A 19,149-nucleotide genomic window follows, 5' to 3' on the forward strand; every position below is an offset into this window, starting at 1 on the left:
ATGATATACATCTCATTATCCCAATGAAAAAAACAATTCATATCCAATTTTATTTCGGGGGTAGCGCATTGTGGCCACATATTTGACATATGCCAGAACCGATCTCGTGGCATCTTGGAGCATTTCAGAAAGATCATAAAAATCATAAATGGTCTCGGTGAGGTTTTCAGCAGGGAACTCCAGGCAGGCTCCACAGAAGAAAAACAAAAGCAGTAAACCATAAATATGCTTAGAATTTCTGTAAATTTTTAGGAAAATGAATGAATGGTCTTAAAATGTCTTTTTTTGACTGCTGACTAAAAACAGGAGAGAGTAAAAATGCTTTTGTGCATGATAAAAATGTGAAATGATAAAGGCGGGAACTAACGTAAGCGCTCAGTTGGTTAGGTTGTACAACGGAAGTTGTGTGCTGTTTATGACTTGTAGTAGTGAGGCAGTGTGGTTGTGTATCCATTTCAGGTAGTTGGAGACCCGCGTATAGATGCCGTAGTGCCCCGGCCGTGAGCAGCCTTTCCCCCAGCTCACAATGCCCAGCAGGAACGTGGTGTTCTTGTACTGTGTCACCAGGGACCCGCCACTGTCGCCTTTACACGAATCCCCCCGTCCCGTAAGGTATCCGGCGCAAAACATGTTTTCTGTGAGCTGCACGCCACTTTCCTGGACGCACTGCTGCGTACGTATGCGAGGCACCGTGAGGCGGCGCAGCAAATGTGAGGTGGGGCCGTTTTCGGCTCGCCGCCCCCAACCGCTCACTGTGTGCATTCTGATGGCCCACAGATCACGATCAGCCAAAGTCTTTGTGGGCAGGCAGACCGGGACGGCGTATGGCGTGTATACCACGGGTGAGGCCAGTCGCAGCAGGGCGATGTCATTGTCAGCTGTCTTCTTTTCGTAGAGCTCATGCATGAGGATTTCAGACACCTGGATGACCTGCTCTGTTCCCTCCTCCACTTGAGTGTTGTGCTCACCTGACATATAGGAAGCAAAACAGAGAGCACTATAAACTGTAAATCAGGCTATAAATCAAAAGACACAGTGTGATATCACGAGTGATAGGAAGTAAACAAGAACAAATATGTCGTTACTGCACTCAAATTGATTTTTCAGGTATCTTTACTTGACTACAGTAGTGGTACCTTGATGGCACCAATATCTTGACTGCCCCAATGAAGGCTTTCCAGTTGCAAGCTCTCGCATACTCGATTTAATTTCTTTGTGTTGCGAGGCGAACTGTTCGAGTATGCGCGACCTTTAGCTATATTGTATTGCACCTCAAGTTACATGAAAAAAGAGCTTTGTAGGCAGAATTCTTTCCCATTCTTCTTCGATGTATAACGTCTGTTGCTCAACAGATCCTTTTCTCCTAGAATCATTCTGATTTTTAATTTTACAAAACCGATTCTGGTTTGGGCAAGTCAGACAACATCAGACTTTTCCACTTTGTGTCAACCCATCTCTGATGAGATCAGGCCCAGAGAAAACTGCAGCATTTTTGCGTGTTGTTGCTTTTTCTTTGCATGGTAGGGTTTTAACTTGCATTTGTAGATGTGATGACAGACTGTGAGAACTGACAAAGATTTTCCTGAGCTCATGTGACAATATCCTTTACACAATGATACTGCTTTAAAATGCAGTGCTACATGTGAGGAATCAAAGACCTTTTTGGCCTTGTTTCTTACATGCAGAGATTTCCCCAGATTCCATCATTTGCTGCTCTTCTGGAACATAAATCGTGAAACTTTTATGTTCCCTTGCAATTGGTTACTGACAAATGTTTCGAAACTGTCGGACTATTTGCTCACACGGTTGTTACAAAAGTGGTGACCCTTGCCCCGTTTTTGCTTGTGAACAACTGCGCTTTACGGGGATTTTCCTTTTTGCCCAATCGTGACACTCAGCTAATTCCAATGAACCTGTTTCATGTATGGAAATTTCCAAACTGGTGTATTTTGAACATTCCTTAAATCTCCCCATCTTTTGTTACCCCTCTCCAGCTTTTTGGAACGCGTTGTAAACAAAGATGAATGAAAAACACTAATTTAAATGCATGTAGAACTCAATGCGTGGAAAAATCTTTACGTGTGTATATATATATATATATATATATATATATATATATATATGGGAATATTGACAAAGGAGTTTCTACCTCATGACTTTGTTGAAAGACTGTGCCGTCCTCTGCCTGGCATCCTAACCTGTGCCGTTTTGCATTCGAACAGTATGACACCATTCGTGGTTTGGGGCCTGCCTCCACTTGGAGGATAAGTTGTTAAATTTTGACACTAAACTCAGGCTAGTCTCTCTTAACTAAACCTTGCTACTTGATCTGAAAAAGCGGTGGATTGTCTTTCGAAGACAACCAGAACGGGCCACTTGTAATGGACTCGCAGGCCTAAAAGAACAGGCCAACATGTTGATGGCTTGGTTGCCCCGCCCACAGCTTGACCCAGAAGATATTCAGCGACTTTTACCTGCAACCACATTTAGAAATTGGATGTCAGCATCCTCGAGGCAGTGAGATGCTGTGAGGATCCACATGGGTTCAATGATTACTCCGCCACAGAAACCATTGCCTTTATAAACCAGCAACACCTACAGAAAACCGAGAATTATGTTTAAGAGAACATGACCTACAAGAAGTATAAAGTATGCATGCTCATGTGCAGTTGACTGTGAAAATTTTGTGTCCCATCAAAGCAGCGTACCTGCCAGGGGCATTCACCTTTGGGACACTCATTTCCACTCACAATCCGAGCCCGAGGGTCAAGCTGGTTGGCTCTGTTTGGATCCTGGGGGGCTAGGGTCACGCCGCACGGTATTGAGTCTGAAGGAAGGATATTATGTACTTTGGAGGACATTTCACATGACGCATACATTGTACTTCTGTTCTCCACACCTAAAAATAAACCCTTCCGTGTCATTTGACCAAGGAAGAGCCAGATTAGAGGGTCTTCAAGCATGATGGCCCTTTTTCAGGTCACGGCACAGCTGGTGTGTTTTGGATCGTAGTTGTTGCAAAACCCCATGTTTTATGTAAATTACACATTTAACAGTGTTTCCTCTGTGATTTTAGTCAGTGTTTATCAGTGGCCCAACACTACGTCTGTCCGCAATAAAGCTCAGCGTGAAATATTACTTCCAGCTGATCACATCTGGATTCACTTTTCAAATAGCTGTATTATCAAAGACAACTTGAATGTACCAAATAGCTCTTCCGTCACCTTTGGCCATGCAGGTCCGGCCGTCGGTGTTCAGGGAGTATCCATTTGCACAGGAGCAGTTGAGTCTTACGCCCCTCTCGTCTCCATCACAGAAGTGCTCACAGCCTCCATTCTCTAGCAGGCATGTGTCTGGCCCCACCCGATCATCTACAGAAGGCAAATGATGGTTAGTCATTCGGAACTTCGGAGCCAAGAGGCTTGTGAGCCCTTACCGTGCTCACAGTTGAGGCCACTGAAGTGCGGTGGACACAGGCAGTTGTAAGACTCGGCCAAGACCGAGCAGCTTCCCCCGTTCAAGCACGGACTTGACTCACAGCTGTCTGGAACTGTGGGACATCGCTTGGTGAAGTCACTGGTCAATAAGTCAAAACTAGCAAGTGGTAACATGCCAATCCACTTGAAAAGCAGTGCTGCTCAAGTTCATCTCCCAATTTGAAAGTAATGACGTCTCCGTGTATCCCCTTTGCTTTGGTTGTGTGCCCAGAGGTAGGTAGGAACGCAGAGCATACTTTTTTACCTTTACTCGAGTGTTAAAAAGACCATGGTGTACACGCCACTTACTACTTTTATTTATCAAGTCTTGCTTATTTGTCAATTGTTTTCATTGCAATCTGTTTCGACAACGAGTTCTTTATTGGGTGTTGCTCGCGCCAATACAGCGGAACCGCCAGAGACGTTTAACTCTCGTTTTCCAGTTGAACAACACAAGACAGTCACATGACTGTATGTCTTCTCTTGGGCTTCACGGACATAAATGTAAAAACGATATATGTGACAAGGCTAATCGATATGCCGACATGGCAGCCATATTGGTAAGGTTGTCCTTACCATAGAAGGTAACGGCACATGACTCTATGTAAATTTCAGACGACAAAAACAACGGTTTTCACGTCTTGTATTAATTGCCTGGTACTATCTGACCAAATTTGGATCTTCCGGCCCGGCCCACTTCTAAGAAAAACAGCATACGGTAAGTTTCAGATGTTTTTGCTGTATTGCTTGCCTGTGCCTATGAGCCCCTCTTTTATGGTCATGTCTAACTGCAAAACATTTAGGATGTGTGCTATACCCTTTTTCACACACATGCACACGCACACGCAAACACACACATTCACATATTGCACATTCACATTTTATTTAGTTACAGTTCTATTTTATTTGACGTTCACGTGCTGGCAAATCAGACGTTACTCACTATTAACTTTTTTCTCTCTCCAGAGAGTACTTTCTTACTCGTTATTTTTTCTCAGGACTACTTCTAACTTTAACTCAAGTCACACAGTATTACGTTCAAGTAACAGTACTCTTACTAGAGTATAATCTTTGGCTGCTCTACGCATCTCTGGTTGTGACATATGGATCATTTAACATACCCAAACTAGACCCTTAAAGACATGTGCATTGGCTTAATTTATAGTTTTTAGCATTCAGACAGAAATGATACTGGCTCTATTTCCCCTATTTCTGCCTCCAAAACTCTTGTCACGTAAAGAAATTGTTAGTAAAAAAGAACTAGTTTTAGCATTTTTGAATTTAACGGGAGTTGATAAGCGTTTATTCTGCTTACTGTTGTATGTCTTCCAGAACTCATCCTGGAGGAAAACAAAACAGTGGATAACTGAATCAACACATAGTTGGTATGGAAGTTGAATTTGGCGCAACAAAGGCGGACATGCCAACCGTGGCCACTTGATGCTCAAACACCTCCCGGGCTTCCTCATATGTGCATTTCTCCTCCAGACATTCCCTCTTCAGATCGCCCTTCTGCAGCTCCTCCAACCAACCCGAGTTGAACCTCCGAGTACGCACCAGGACATTGCGTGCTTCATCTGGATCCAGGAAGACTGAGGAGCAAGGTTTGATAAGTGAAATTGGGTGTCTCTTCTCGGCTACATCAACAGAACACGGTCACACTAAGGCTTCCTGCCCTTCTACTTCGTTGACCTGAGGCCAGTGATGTCCAGATGAAGACGACCAGCAAGCTTACGAAGACACTCAAGCAAGTTGTCGACGCCATGTAAATGTTGGTTCTGTATGAGGCTGAAGTCCACCAACCCAACCCTGCTCAAATCCTGATGACCCCGATGAGTAGACTCCGCCCCCATTGTGTGGTAGTTTGGAGGACTTCTGAATCCCCTCTAGAATCAAAGCACAGCACACTCTCTACTTGCTCAAAATTCATTTCCATCCTCGACTCTTCCCTGACTCGCTTTCTTGGAGATAACATTCATTCAGGTTTTTGTACTGGGAACTGAAACCCTCATGACACTCCAGTCCTCCACTCACCTGATTCTGTCTTGTATTTTCTCACTTATGTTTTGGATTTTGGCCTCTCCTCCATGAAGCTCGTCATCAATAATCAATGACCATTCACAGTCAGAGAAAACCACACACCCCTGCGGTGTTCCATTCTTGACTCAATATTTACTCAATGTCTCTGCTCGCACATCAACTTGTATCGCTCTTCCGACAGAAAGACCGTTACCCAGTGAGACATCCTCCCTCCAATTGCAACCCATCATCAACCCCTCACTTCACATCACATCTTATGTCTTCTCGAGCTCACAAAACACAATTGCTACCAGGGTTTGACATGAACTCCTTTCCTCACCACCCACTGTGACTAGTGGTTTCCCAGAGTTACTTGCTACTCAGCATTTTCACTCGTTACAGACACCAGAAGATATGAACCAATGAAAGGCATTGCAACTTATGGAAAATAGATGGATGGACAACATTACGGTCCAGTTCAAACCTGCTAACACCCTGAGACAAAAGATGGTACACCACAAATACTGGACTCCACGCACACTGAAGAGCAATCTGTTGTATGTTGTCATGGGCAGGGAGGTATACACAAATACATACATTGGGGAAACCAAGCAACCTCAACATTATGAATATATCCCCCATCCCCAGTATCATCTGTGCACATGCTGGGATGGCCTATTGTCCTCCACAATTGGACTGGACTGGTCTTGTGATACCTAAAGAATTATTTTCATTTGTTTATTTATAAATGTGGGGTAGTGACAGTGAAATGTGGGGATTTCAGATGATGTTTTGAAATGCAACACTAGATTTGTACAGATCTTCTTTTGGTGGAGTCCTATAGCGTGGTCTAGTGTCTCTCAGAAGTGGACTGGTCTCAGGGATTGTTTCTTTTTATTCATGATTTAAAAAAAAAAAAGAATTATTATTGCATCATTTACAATAAGTAGATTGATTTCAAAGCAAACAAAATTTTAAAGGCAACTTTCTACCCTAATTAACTCAATTAATTAAATTGGAATTAAATTGGGTGCAATGCTGGGACAATCTACTTGAATGGTTGAATGATAACAGCTATGTTATTTATACAAGTATTTAAAATCCATAGCGTAGACATCCATGTAATAAAGTGGGTTTCATTTTGTTTTGTTAGTTGTCTGCTTTTTTTTTCCCCCAACAAATTTATGACAATTTTGCACAACATCAGAATAATGATGTTTCTCTTGTTTCGGTCAGGTTTTCATCCCAAATTGTTAACAGTCTCTCAATCAAATGTTACAAATTTTGCTTACTGAAAATTGAACAATAGATATTGATTTGTTACAGCATCGTTAAAAATTTAGTGCATGAACCTCCGCTTAAAAAGCAGGGGTCTCAGACTCAATTTACGTTGGGGCCGCTGGAGGCAGAGTCTCGTGTGCCGCAAATTTCCCACGGGCTGCCAGTGTGAGACCCCGACACTAAACCGAAAATAGCTTTACAAACAAACAAAAATTTGTGGTATAGTTAAAAGTTTGACTACTGTGATATTTGGATCCAGCACATCCTAAATGAGTGAAAAAATATTGGTTGTTGACCAACTATATTTGTTGGACTTTTATTTTCACAGCATGTTATTGCAATGCATAGAACGAACAAATATTGCCAAAGTTGGTTTGACTGTCTTTTCGAGTAAATGGACTGATACCACATAATTTAACGATTGTCTTGCTTCTTTGACCTCTGTCGTGGATTTGACACCTCGAAAGTTGAATGTTTCAGTGCCTCTCGTTTTCATTAAAATATATACCTTTGTTGTGCATCTTGCTTATTGCTGGTTACAGGTGTATAGGTAGATACAATACATCTATTTTGAACTTGGTGCATAAGCCTGGCTGGTTGGTTAAGACGCCATTACAATCATGACAAAGGAAATTAAAAGTCTTTTTAGTTGTTTTTTTTAATTATTTTTTATTTTCCCCAGATGTGTTGTATTGATAGGATACGCTTTGGGGTTGACGAAATAGCAATCCTAGTGAAAATTGGTTGAGAGTTGACCAGGTTACGACTTAATTTCAGTGTCCATGCGTTGCCTTCTACTAGAACGACGACCCCTGCAACATGGCCGCCACGTAGGTACACAGGTTAAAATCTGCTGCTTTAGGCCCCTGCTCATCCTGGTGTTAATACCTATATTAACCGGTTACAAGTTTTACTTCCGTGTTTACATCACTCATGTTTGTGATTGGTGCATTTGGAGAACTCGAGTTTCAAAGGGTACGCTTGATTTGGGTGACATCTACTGAACTGTAATAAATCACCACTCATCAAGCGACACTTTACGGTTCTGTTAAAGGTCGGGGAGCTTTGAACTATCAGACGATAACGAATAAATAGGCGCTGAAGAGGATTCCATTAAATATTCAAACTCCAGAGAGTACTTTGGATTTATCGCCCGGTTGTAAACTGTGTCCGTTTCCCGGATGAGCTGGTATTACTTTCGAACACATCCTGTGACCATCGTCGTCGTCGTCGTCCAGCAGTTGTATCGGAGCCTTCTCGGCCAGCGTCCATCCACGAAAAAAGCCCGAGGAAAAATGTAGCGTCGTGCCGGTTGATTGCAGCTGCTGTAGGTGCCTCTGTTTGTATTTGCAGCGAAACGGCTAATTTCTCCAGCAACGTGATTTAAACGCAGAATGTCTGCGTGTACCTTTTACATTCGCTAGTAACCAACTGTACTTGAAAGATAGTGACTCATAGGGTGACATTGTTTCTAACAAAATATATTTTGCTATTCTTCTTGCTTTCTGTTATTCTGGTCGTGGCCAATATATATTTAACATGTATGCAGTATCCGCGTGTAAGATCATCAGGTCATGTCATTTTATGGCGTACGTTAATATGCCAACGTCCATTTGCCTGTCTGTCATCATTTTTCCTTGACTTCTGTTCTAAAGTACTAACCCTAAAAAAAAAAAAAAAAGATGCAAATGCCGGGGCAATTAGGAAATACAAATGAGCAACAAACAAAGCACATACAGTATTGATGTATGAGGTCAACAAGAGGAAACGAAACTGCCTCTGCCTCCACAGTCACACATCTGTAAACAAACACAGTGCAGCTTGGCCTCGCGAGTCACTCGCTTCTGGCTTCTGTTATTAAACATTTGTGTCTTTAATAGCATCATTCGAAGTGTTCAAACTGTTACTGTTGCACTCATATCAATTGTTCATTTCCTAAAAAGAAGACAAACTGTTGCATTTGTCCTTTTCTTCATCGTGGAGTTTAAAGCTGTTCTTTCATTTGAAATACAATTAAACATGTTCCTGTGTATGAGGTTTGTTTTTTCCCTTCATTTTGGTCCCGACCTGAACGGCGACCTTGAAAGTAAGGCACACACACGCACCAAACAGATTTTTGGAATAGCGTTATACCTGAACAGTTAAATATTCACGCTGACCTGAAAGCAACCAGTGGGTTCCTCTGATGTGGGACAAGATGTAAGCAAGTACCTTGAAATTCAAGTCTGAGGATCCCGAGATGAAATTCTTGACGGTCACCGATGCGCTCATGTTGTTCAGGTAACAGTGACGGCAGAGTTGAAGATGTCTCTTCCCCTGGCTGTCATGTTGGTCCTCGCCGCGCTGGAGCTCGGCACGAACCACGCCGGACCGGAGCTGGACCCGTACAAAACGTTGGGAGTCACCAGAGGTGCCAGCCAGGTTGAGATTAAGAAAGTCTACAAGCGTCTCGCGAGGGAATGGTGAGCATCTTTAAATTCGGAACGCCACTGGCTTGCAAACAACGGCGTAATAATTGTGTTCTTTTCAAGGCATCCCGACAAAAACAAAAATCCCGAAGCTGAGGATATGTTTATCAGGATTACCAAATCGTACGAGGTCAGTAATGTTGTGACATTGAAAGGGGAACGGTGGCGGTGGGGCGAACTACAGTATCAAGCAATCTCTTTATCAGGGGATGTCATCTCATCCTATATCGTGGCTTTTCACCCATTGTGGGTGGGGAGCATATGTACCCCCTGCAATAAATGTCCCAATATAGTAGCAAGGAAAATTGACTTGGAGTAGTTTCAAAAACATCCACACATCTTTCATAATCTTATGCCTTAGAAATCTTCCACGTGTCACAGAAACAAATCCTGACATTTTACCCACTACCTAGATTTTATCCAATGAGGACAAACGTGCCAACTACGACCGCTACGGGCAGACGGACGACACCCGGCAGTACGGCGGCCCCCGCCACGACAACTTCAACTTCGAAGAGTCCTTCTTTAGCTTCCCGTTCAACAGCAAGACTCACCGCGACTTTTCCGACAGCAAGTACTCGCTGCACTTCAACCAGTATGTGAATGACGTGGTGCCCGACAGCTTCAGGCGACCGTACCTGATCAAGATCACCTCCGACTGGTGCTTCAACTGCATCCACATTGAGCCCGTGTGGAAAGAGGTGGTGCAGGAAATGGAGACGCTAGGTTTGGAATCCACCCGTTACGCAATCACTGAAAATGCCAGGTATATATAGTCGAAGGGTCCGTCTGTGCAGGAGTCGGGATCGGCGTGGTGGACGTCGGCTACGAGAGACGCTTAGCCAATCACCTCGGCGCTCATCGTACGCCGTCGATACTTGGAGTCATAAATGGCAAAGTCACTTTCTTCCATTTCGCTGTGGCGAAGGAGCACCTAAGGCAGTTTGTGGAAGACCTTCTTCCGCAAAGACTCGTGGAGTGGGTAAATATCTTCATTTTATCGATACTCACAGATGACGACGCGAATGCCGGCGTAGGTACCGAATTATAATTTTCCCTTCTTAGGTCAGCGACAAAAACAACCAGCAGTTCTTGAACAGTTGGCACGCACTCAACAAGCCACATGTGCTGCTGTTCGACCAAACGCCTGCGGTTCCTTTACTTTATAAGGTGAGCCTGGGACGTGACATCGCGATTGCGTTCGCATCTCAAATCTGTTCAACGGTCGTAATGGTTTGCTTCTTTTTTTTTCGTAGCTGGCGGCGTTTGCGTACAAGGACTACATGCAGTTTGGCTACGTGGACCAGGGCCTTTCGGAGACAGCCAATCTGCAGAGGCAGTTTAATATCAACACCTACGCCCCCACCATGCTGGCTTTCAAAGAGAACACGGACAACCCCGCTGACATCATACAGGTGAATCGCTGCAATGGAGCGCCGAGAGAAATCAACAAGGCGAGTCTTTTTGTAACCGAGCGAGGGCTACAATACGGTTGTTTTTGCTCTTTCCAGACGAAAGGAATGAAAAAGCAGATTATCGACGAGTTCATGTCAAACAACAAATTTCTCCTAGCGCCGAGGCTGGTGAATCAGAAGTTCTTTGACGAGCTCTGTCCTGTCAAGCAGTTCCACAGACGACGGAAGTGAGAGAGCACGCCTTCGGCCGTACCCTCAAATCACGTCAACGTGATCCTTCGTCAGCGCTGTTTTTCCTCCCGTCAGGTACTGCGTGCTGCTGATGACGGGCGACGGCGAGAGCTTTTCTTCAGGCAAACGAGCCTTTCTGTCTTTCGCCTCCAGTAACACGAAGGAAGTTGTGAGATTTGCTTATGTTTACCAACAACTGCAGCAACCACTTTGTAACATTCTGATGAGCAGCAAGGACAGCACGCATGGACCACTGCCACCGCAGGTGAGGTGGTCCGGCCGTCCTTCCTTCCTTCCTTCCTTCCGTCCCTCCTTCCTTCCTTCCGTCCGTCCTTCCTTCCTTCCGTCCGTCCGTCCGTCCGTCCGTCCCCCTAACCCCCCACCAAAAATGGTTGATCTTTCACATTCACCTGAGTGCACGTGTATCCTTTGTGCAGGTGGTGATCCTGGAGAGGCGCAACGCTGCCGGGAAGGCCTTTTTCAAGCCGGTGACCACGTGGAACGGCAGCGAAGAGGACAAGCAGCGCCTCGTGGAGGAGTTGGAGCGACTCCAGAAGGACCCGTCCATTCTTATCCACGATGCTATGCTGCCCGAGCTCAACAATGAGTTTGCATCGGTATGCGCTTAGCTTGGTTTGCGCACCCTGATCAGTGTGAAATCCACGTGTTGGAAGCTTTTTGGGTAGTGAACTGAACATGTGACTATTATTCCCTCTGTGTAGATGTTTCTCCTCCAATGGGTCTACGCATTTTACGATTACCTCTCTGAAGTCATCGATGACATTCTGCACAACAACTGGTGGGTAGAATTTTTTTTAACAGACTGGTTACAAGTGGTAGCACACACTTGACTGTTCAGCAAAACAGAAATAAATATCCAGGACTGCAAAGTCTAAACCGTTAAATAGTGGGGAGGCCTTATTTGCTGTCTTTGCCGTTTTCCAGGCGTGAGATGATGCCTTTGCTGTCCCTCATCTTTTCTGCCTTATTTATCCTGTTTGGAACTGTAGTCATCCAAGCATACAGGTGAGCTGGTTTAGGCCTCACGCTTCCCTTGGATCATGTTCACTTTTTTTTTTTGTTTTGTCTGTGTCTTCAGTGACTCGAGTGACGAAAACTCCCCCAAACTAAAAGCAAAAGACGGATCTAAAACAGAAAATGGATCGCCAGGGAGCAGCGGCGCATCAAGGTAACATCTCGGTAATCCTTAAAAGAAGCGCAAGATGACCATTAACTATTATTGCTGCGGTAGCCGACCTCCCAAGAAGAACTTTGTGGAGGTGACGGAGTTGACGGACATCACCTACATAAGCAACCTGGTGAGGCTGAGGCCGGGACACATGAACATTGTGCTGGTGATCACAGACGCGGCCAAGAACATTCTGCTCAGCAAGTTTGCAAAAGAAGTCTACTCCTTCACGGGGTAGGTTCCAAATTGTCAATTTTCTCTTTCCAGAACTTCAGTTCTCCGTACAATGAAAAGCAAGTGCATGAATTTCCTAGCCCTTTATCCTCACAATGGTCGTTGGAAGTAATGATTCCAAAATGTTTCATTTCAAAAGCATTTTCCATATACAGCGGTACCTCAGTTTTCGAACGTCTCTATTTTCGTACAAATCGAAAATTTCAAAGTTTTCTTGCTTTGGTTTTCAAACAAAAATCGGTATTCGAACGCCCCGACCAGCTGACCAATGACGATTTGTTATTGTGTATTCGAACACCCCCCCGAAAAAACCCCAGAAAAGACGTAACGCGGGCAGTAATGCAACCAGTTGACCCACACACTCCTCTGGTCGTGGACGTGTTTTTTTCTTCTTCCATTTGAGCAACATTAACCCCGATCATAGCTCCAAAGAAGGCAAGTGGAACTGCTGGTGCTGAAAAAAGGAAAGTGGTGCGTAAAACTGTTGACTTCAAGAAGGATTTGATAGCCAAGCACGAATCTGTTTCTTTGCTATCAAAGAAGTATGGCATGGCGAAAATGATGATCGGCACAATTCTGAAACTCAAGGATACCCTCAAAGCAAGCGATGTTGCTAAAGGAGCAACCGTGTTGACCTAGCAGAGGCCACAGATCTTGGAGGAAGTCAAAATGCTGCTTCTTATTTTCATAAACGAGCAGCAGTTAGCTGGGGATAGCGCTGGCGAGGAAGGGATTTGCGCCAAAGCTCGAAATCTGTATGCAAATTTAAAAAGAAAAGACCCTAGTCTACAGGATTGTCAACTCATCCATGAAATTGTGACAATGGCTCAAAATCTCGGTTCGGAGATGGACACCACTGTTGTTGAGGACCTGCTGGAGGAGCATCGTGTCCAGCTCACAACTGAGGAACTCCTGCAGCTTTAGGAAAAGCAGAAGAAGACGTTGGAGAAGAAGATGTCGTCTGATGAGGCTGAAGGCAGGAAGGATATCTCAAGTGCCGATATATAAGCTATCTGCGCCAAATGGAAAGAAGACATCTGTAATTTAGCCGAACTCCATCACCCTAACGAAGCAGAGCACTGCAAAATTTTAAGCACGTTGTTATGAGCCACTTCAGGAAGGTCTACATTAGATTTGTTCTTTGTTAAAAAGGGGCGAGTCACCCCCACAATAGACATTTCAAACAGTTGATTGTTTTGCATTGCTTTTTTCTTTTGTTCCAGTAACCCTACCTCGAGTTGCAAGTTAAACGTTTGTACATGTTGCTTTCTGTGCAGATAAAAAACAATTTGGATGTTTTTTTTTCCTCCTCATTATTGCTTGTTTGAAATTATTCTGCACTTTTGTAAACAAAAAAAGGTTTACAAGGCTGGGGGCCGAGTCGCTGCAGATACGGCGATGCACTCCCAGCCAAGCATAGTCTACTACTAAAGCATACATTTTAAGCAAAAAATAAATGTATTTCTTAAATGATTTAATTATAGAAGTATTTAATTTATACATGTATTTCTACTATGCAGTTCATTGTCAGGAAAAGCAAAAAAAAAGATTAATAAAATAAATAATACATAAAATAAAACATTTTTTAGGCTTGAAACCCATTACTTCATTTTCCATTACTTGTAATGGGAAAACGCGCTTCGGATTTCAAACGTTTCACTTTTCAACCGGCCTTCTGGAACGGATTGTGATTGAGAACCGAGGCACCACTGTATAATACTGTGAAAAAGTATTTGCCCTTCTCTCATTCATGTTTTTGTTGTCTTTAATGTTAAATGTAAATATCATACAAAGATAACCCAAGAAAACTAAAATGGTCATTTTATGTGTTAAGGGAAACAAATATTCAACATGACCTGGCCCCGTGCGAAAAAGTGAATTGCCCCCAAATTTTAATCCTGTAATTGGTTGGGCCACTCTCAGAGCACCTGTGGCCGAGTTGTCCTTGCAAAATGACTTTAATTCATCTGCAACGGTGGCAATTTAGAATAATATACTTTTTTACAGGCGGCAGGGTGGCTCAGCTGGAGAGCGTTGGCCTCACAGTTCTGAGGTCTGCGGTTCGATCCCGGTCCCGCCTGAGTGGACTTTGCATGTTCTCCCTGTGCCTGCGTGGTTTTTCTCTGGGCACTCCAGTTTTCACCCACATCCCAAAAACATGGAACATTAATTGGACACTCTAAATTGCCCCAAATCGTGATTGTGAGTGCGACTGTTTGTCTCCATGTGCCCTGCGATTGGCTGGCAACCAGTTCAGGGTGTACCCCTGCCTCATGCCCGTTGACAGCGGGGATAGGCTCCAGCACTCCCCACGACCCTCGTGAGGATAGGCGGCAAAGAAAATGGATGGATGGATACTTTTTCACAGGCACTCTCACTGGGTCACTGATGTAGTGTAGAGGTACACATGCTTGACTTTGGTGCAGGCAGCGTGGGATCACGACAGTGATGGTGTCGTTCCGTGCCCTGCAACTGACTGGCGACTAGTTCGAGGTGTCGCCTGACGTGAGCTGGGATAGGCTCCCGCAACCCTTTTGAGGATAAGCGGCTTGGAAAATGGAGGTGGACACTAACTGATTTCTTGAGTGTAATCAGGCTTGGGTTTGGTCAGTTAAAATGAACTCAACTTTCACAAAAATGTCATTAGTCACAGTGACTTATAGACTTTTTCTCAATGAATTAATTAAAAGAAAAAAAAAAAATCACCTCATAAAAACAGCATTGTACCCTTGTTTGGGTTATTTTTGTCTAATCTAAAACGGGAATCTGAGAATGGGGGATTCCTTTTTGCACAATAACCATAACTTGAACGTGAACTTCACTTGACCTTCTTCTTCTGACTTTTGAATGCAACTGTTGAGCGTTTCTGCAGTTTTTGCTCCACTTCGTGTTGGCCTAACAAAGAACTGAACTGCAAGACCGGTGGGACTGGAGGAGCCAGAAAGGCACAAAAGTGTGTGTCTTTGGAAATGTACTGGTTGATTAAATATCTGTTGTGAAATTTGCCTTTCCCCCATTTTTGATTCATGAACTTTGCATGTTGTAGTCTAAGCCAGAGTTAAGAATTTTTTTTTTCCCCCACAAAAAAAAGACCTGCTGGGGTGGGTGTTGTCAACTTAGCCAGAACAGAACACATTCTGCATGTCCAAATGAGTTTGAAAAAACCTTTGTCAGTTGTCTTTCCATCTGACCGATCAGAAAAATAGATTGTTTGAAACTTTTCAGGAGCCCGACGCTGCATTTCTCCTTCCTGAATACGGACAAGCACAGTGAGTGGATGTGCACGCTGTTGAGCAGCGCTCAGGACAGCGCGCACGTCGACGCCTGCCACGACGACGAAGTCAACGCCAATATGGACTACACCGGCTACGTGTTGGGACTCAATGGCCACAAAAAGTACTTCTGTCTGTTTAAGCCCGTCTACACCGGGGAAGACCCGGACAGCAAGACGCCGGAGAAGGAATGGGCCACGTCGGCAAGGAGGTCCAGGGCGACCTCGCGTGACGATCACCCCCCACGCAAATCGGCCCGCTCTCGCAGCACATCCACACTCCAGATCCACCATAAGCTGGACCGCTTGGGGTTGTGGATGGAAAGGCTCATGGAGGGGACCTTGCCCCGTTACTACATTCTGGCCTGGCCGGGACTCGACAAGATCACCCCCAGTAAATAGACGGAGGCTGCTTGCCCGGTTCAAGACTTTATGTTGCTGCTTTCATGTTTCCTTTTGTCTTGCACTTTTTCTCTTCCAGTAGGGGATTGGAAACGTTTGTTTTTTTTCCAAGTGCCGCGTACAGAAACATCAAAGGTGTGCAAGGGCTGCTTTGAACGTTTCACCTTTAATTTATATCAGACGCTGAAACCAATCAGTGTGGGTCGTTATATTAATGATATTAATATTATAATGATATATATATATGGGGGGGTGCTCTATATACCCCATAGAATGAAGTTTACTTTTTTGAAAAGTCATCGACTGGCAGAGGGCTAAAGTGCACACCAAGGTTGACATTTTGCTCACAACTTGCGTTTATGAAATTGGTTGCGCAACGACTTAAGTTGAGGCATTTGTAAATCAATCAATACGTTGCAGGCCACTAGAAAATGGATGGTGGACCTCGATTGGCTCCTGTGCCATAATTTGGACACCCCTGCATTCCTGGCATCCATCCATCCATTATCTGAGTTGCTTATCCTCATGTGGGTTGGAGGAGTGCTGGAGCCTATTGCAGCTAACTTTGGGCAGGCGGTGGGGTACGCCCTGAACGGGTCGCCAGCCAATCGCAGGGCACATAGAGACGGACATCAGTCACACTCACAATCACACCTAGGGGCGATTTAGAGTGTCCAATTAATGTTGCATGTTTTTGGGATGTGGGAGGAAACCGGAAACCCACACAGGCATGGGGAGAACATACAAACTCCACACAGGCAGGGCCGGGATTCTAACTCCGGCCCTCAGAAATGTGAGGCACACAAGTCTAACCAGTCACTGGCATGTTGTTGGTTAGTGACTCAAGCACCACTTGTTGCTACTTCTTCCGCTGCAGCATTTTGTGAATAGAAACAAAATATTGAGACATTGTTGACTCCTCAGCCTTCACCAGTCGGACACCTTAAATCTTGGTAACGGCACACATTGAATGCTGTGACTATTGATGCATGTTTTGTCTTCTGTTGTGATGATTATTCTGGATGCTGACTGGCTCGTGCAATATTGTGGACTACTGTTGTGATCTTTCTACTGAATCTCAGCATAGTTTAAAAAAAAAAACTATAAAAAAAAGATTTGTATTTTTTTTTCCTGGAGTTCAAATGGTCAAGTATTCATCCATTGTCAGACAATGTAGCAGCCAAAACCCCCAAGTTGCATCATGTAGCCCGGTGAAAGTTCTCATCATTGCCTTGACTGAGAATCGATCACATTTTGTAGTTTTGTTGTGTTTGCTTGTTTGTCCTATGTTTCCTGACACTGTGAATCTCAAAACTTATAAAACGTTTGGTGAATGGTTAAATGTTACAGCGTATTGTAGAGATTTTATTACGATTGCATGTTCTGACAAGGGACTGTAAACTTTTACTTCTGTAAGTTCAGCAGTTTTTAATTTTTGGTGTGTGGAAGAATAAAACAATTTATGGTTCTTAAATAGTGTTTTCAGAAATTGGACAAATTTCAGGTGGTCTCAAAAGGCAGTAACACTGCTAGCCATGCCTTACATTCGTACTATTTGTGACACTAACCTCCTTTTTTTTTTTTTTAAAGTTCTTTTCAACACCGATACCTTTGTATTTAAATTTAAATAAAATGGTTGGAATGTAGACACATGGAGGTTCCCTGAACTTTTGGGATAATCTGTAATTCAAAGAGCAAAGCAAAACGGACCAGAACTAGCCAACTCCTTTGTGTCAAGTGCAGTATTGGAATTTGAATATCCTTCGAGATGACCAGGCCGAAGACGTGACCTTGGTTGTGGGTTGGACTCTATGTCAGTCTGAGCTGACCTCAGTGGGTGAGGCGGAGTATACCCCGAATTGATTGCGAGCCAATTGCAAGGCACAGACAAATAACCATTGGCACTCACATTCACTCCTTCAAAAAAATGTCATCTTCATTTAAGATACTCATACGTCACTTCAGTAGCAACTTGGGACTTTCCTGCTGCTGATATCATACTTGATGCTAATGTGTCTGTTTCTACTTGAATGACTGACAAATACTTGAAATACTGCCTTCAAGCAAGGAAACACGCCCGCACTAATCCTCCTTTCCTACTTACATACTGCACATTCTACATGTCATTCAGGTATCACCAAAGCGTGAGTAATTTGTTTGTTTTTCACTTGTATGACATTGAAGATTTAGCACATTTGTGTATCCAGAAAAATGTCATCAGCTCAAAGTAAAACCTGCACTTACCAGCAAATACCCTTGATTTGTGTGTTACTCACTCTCTCAAAAGCAAAATCAATAAATAAATGGATAAATAAATCGGCGAACAGTTAAATCAGTGAGAGGCAAATCATCAATATGCAGGCCACAATAATTCAGTTGAATAAAAAAAAGGTAACATCTTGGGCTTTTTGCATGTTGTGCTTGGAAAGAGTTGGGAGATTCTGTTCTAGGCTGTCAAATGCATCCATCCATCCATCAATTTTCTTAGCCGCTTATCCTCACAAGGGTCACGGGAAGTGCCGGAGCCCATCCCAGCTGTCATCGGACAGGAGACGGGGTACGCAATGAACTGGTTAACGGCCAATCGCACGGAAATAAGAGACACACAACAGGCGCACTCACAATCACACCGGCGGGGCAATTTAGAGTGTCCAATTAATGTCGCATGTTTTTCGGAGGTGGGAGGAAACCGGAGTGCTCAGAGAAAACCCACGCAGGCACAGGGAGAGCATGCAAACTCCACACAGGCGGGTCTGGGATTGAACCCAGGACCTCAGAACTGTGACGCCAACGCTTTACCAGCTGAGCCACCATGCCGCCCCAGTGCCACCCCGTCAAATGCATTTCACAGACAATAGAAGACTAAAGAGAGAACCTTGTCATGGTTTCTAAAATGAATTTTTATGGCCTGGGTGGTGTCTTTGTCTCAGTTTGTTCTTGAGTAAATCTTGCCTCCCGAACGTCTTGGACTTGTCTTAGTCTTGGTGAGTTCTGGTCTCAGGAAAGTTTCAGTCTCGCATATTGTGGTCTTGAGCACAACCCTAGCAAGTTAGTAAAGATGGCAATAATTGTAACACATGATTACTATTTTCAAAATGTACGATAAAAATACAAAAAAGGTCACCCTGGAACAGCTTGTGTTTGACCACAGAGGTTCCGTTCT

At 44.0% G+C, this 19,149-nt stretch overlaps 2 protein-coding genes across 4 annotated transcripts; one reads left to right on the top strand and one right to left on the bottom strand.

Annotated features, from left to right (window-relative positions):
* Nucleotides 1–67: 67 nt before the first annotated feature.
* On the bottom strand, nt 68–7,118 carry LOC133507435 (coagulation factor VII-like). The gene is made up of 8 exons (XM_061832443.1): nt 5,169–7,118; nt 4,905–5,068; nt 4,792–4,816; nt 3,437–3,550; nt 3,225–3,371; nt 2,709–2,827; nt 2,475–2,595; nt 68–968 (listed from the first exon to the last, which is right to left on the bottom strand). Exons 1-8 carry the CDS (start codon nt 5,239–5,241, stop codon nt 376–378), a joined length of 1,356 nt encoding a protein of 451 aa, XP_061688427.1. The 5' UTR covers nt 5,242–7,118; the 3' UTR covers nt 68–375.
* A 687-nt stretch (nt 7,119–7,805) lies between these two features.
* LOC133507458 (dnaJ homolog subfamily C member 16-like) lies at nt 7,806–18,090 on the top strand. Of its 3 annotated transcripts, none has more exons than XM_061832492.1 (15): nt 7,806–8,103; nt 9,057–9,238; nt 9,308–9,374; nt 9,658–9,970; nt 10,042–10,226; nt 10,310–10,414; nt 10,501–10,659; nt 10,756–10,886; nt 10,966–11,155; nt 11,328–11,507; nt 11,613–11,689; nt 11,836–11,916; nt 11,990–12,079; nt 12,143–12,313; nt 14,321–15,527. In XM_061832492.1, the coding sequence occupies exons 2-15, from the start codon at nt 9,081–9,083 to the stop codon at nt 14,481–14,483; spliced, it is 2,070 nt and encodes a 689-aa protein (XP_061688476.1). In that variant the 5' UTR covers nt 7,806–8,103; nt 9,057–9,080; the 3' UTR covers nt 14,484–15,527. The 3 variants fall into 3 exon arrangements, with proteins under 3 accessions (XP_061688476.1, XP_061688461.1, XP_061688468.1); XM_061832477.1 differs by lacking the exon at nt 14,321–15,527 and adding an exon at nt 15,539–18,089 and having other exon boundaries at nt 7,807–8,103; XM_061832484.1 differs by lacking the exons at nt 7,806–8,103; nt 14,321–15,527 and adding exons at nt 8,123–8,975; nt 15,539–18,090.
* Nucleotides 18,091–19,149: the final 1,059 nt, after the last annotated feature.

This window comes from Syngnathoides biaculeatus, chromosome 2 (assembly GCF_019802595.1).
Source record: "Syngnathoides biaculeatus isolate LvHL_M chromosome 2, ASM1980259v1, whole genome shotgun sequence".
Classification (NCBI taxonomy): Eukaryota; Metazoa; Chordata; class Actinopteri; order Syngnathiformes; family Syngnathidae; genus Syngnathoides; species Syngnathoides biaculeatus.

Excerpts from the sequence above, each read along its gene's own strand:
- LOC133507435 (XM_061832443.1), bottom strand. The coding sequence starts at position 5,241 with ATGGCGTCGACAACTTGCTTGAGTGTCTTCGTAAGCTTGCTGGTCGTC. Across the intron at positions 3,372-3,436 it reads TGGCCTCAACTGTGAGCACG|ATGATCGGGTGGGGCCAGAC; the intron begins GTAAGGGCTCAC and ends TGCCTTCTGTAG. Across the intron at positions 2,596-2,708 it reads AAGGTGAATGCCCCTGGCAG|GTGTTGCTGGTTTATAAAGG; the intron begins GTACGCTGCTTT and ends GGTTTTCTGTAG.
- LOC133507458 (XM_061832477.1), top strand. The coding sequence starts at position 9,081 with ATGTCTCTTCCCCTGGCTGTCATGTTGGTCCTCGCCGCGCTGGAGCTC. Across the intron at positions 11,156-11,327 it reads ATGGACCACTGCCACCGCAG|GTGGTGATCCTGGAGAGGCG; the intron begins GTGAGGTGGTCC and ends TCCTTTGTGCAG. Across the intron at positions 11,917-11,989 it reads GTAGTCATCCAAGCATACAG|TGACTCGAGTGACGAAAACT; the intron begins GTGAGCTGGTTT and ends CTGTGTCTTCAG.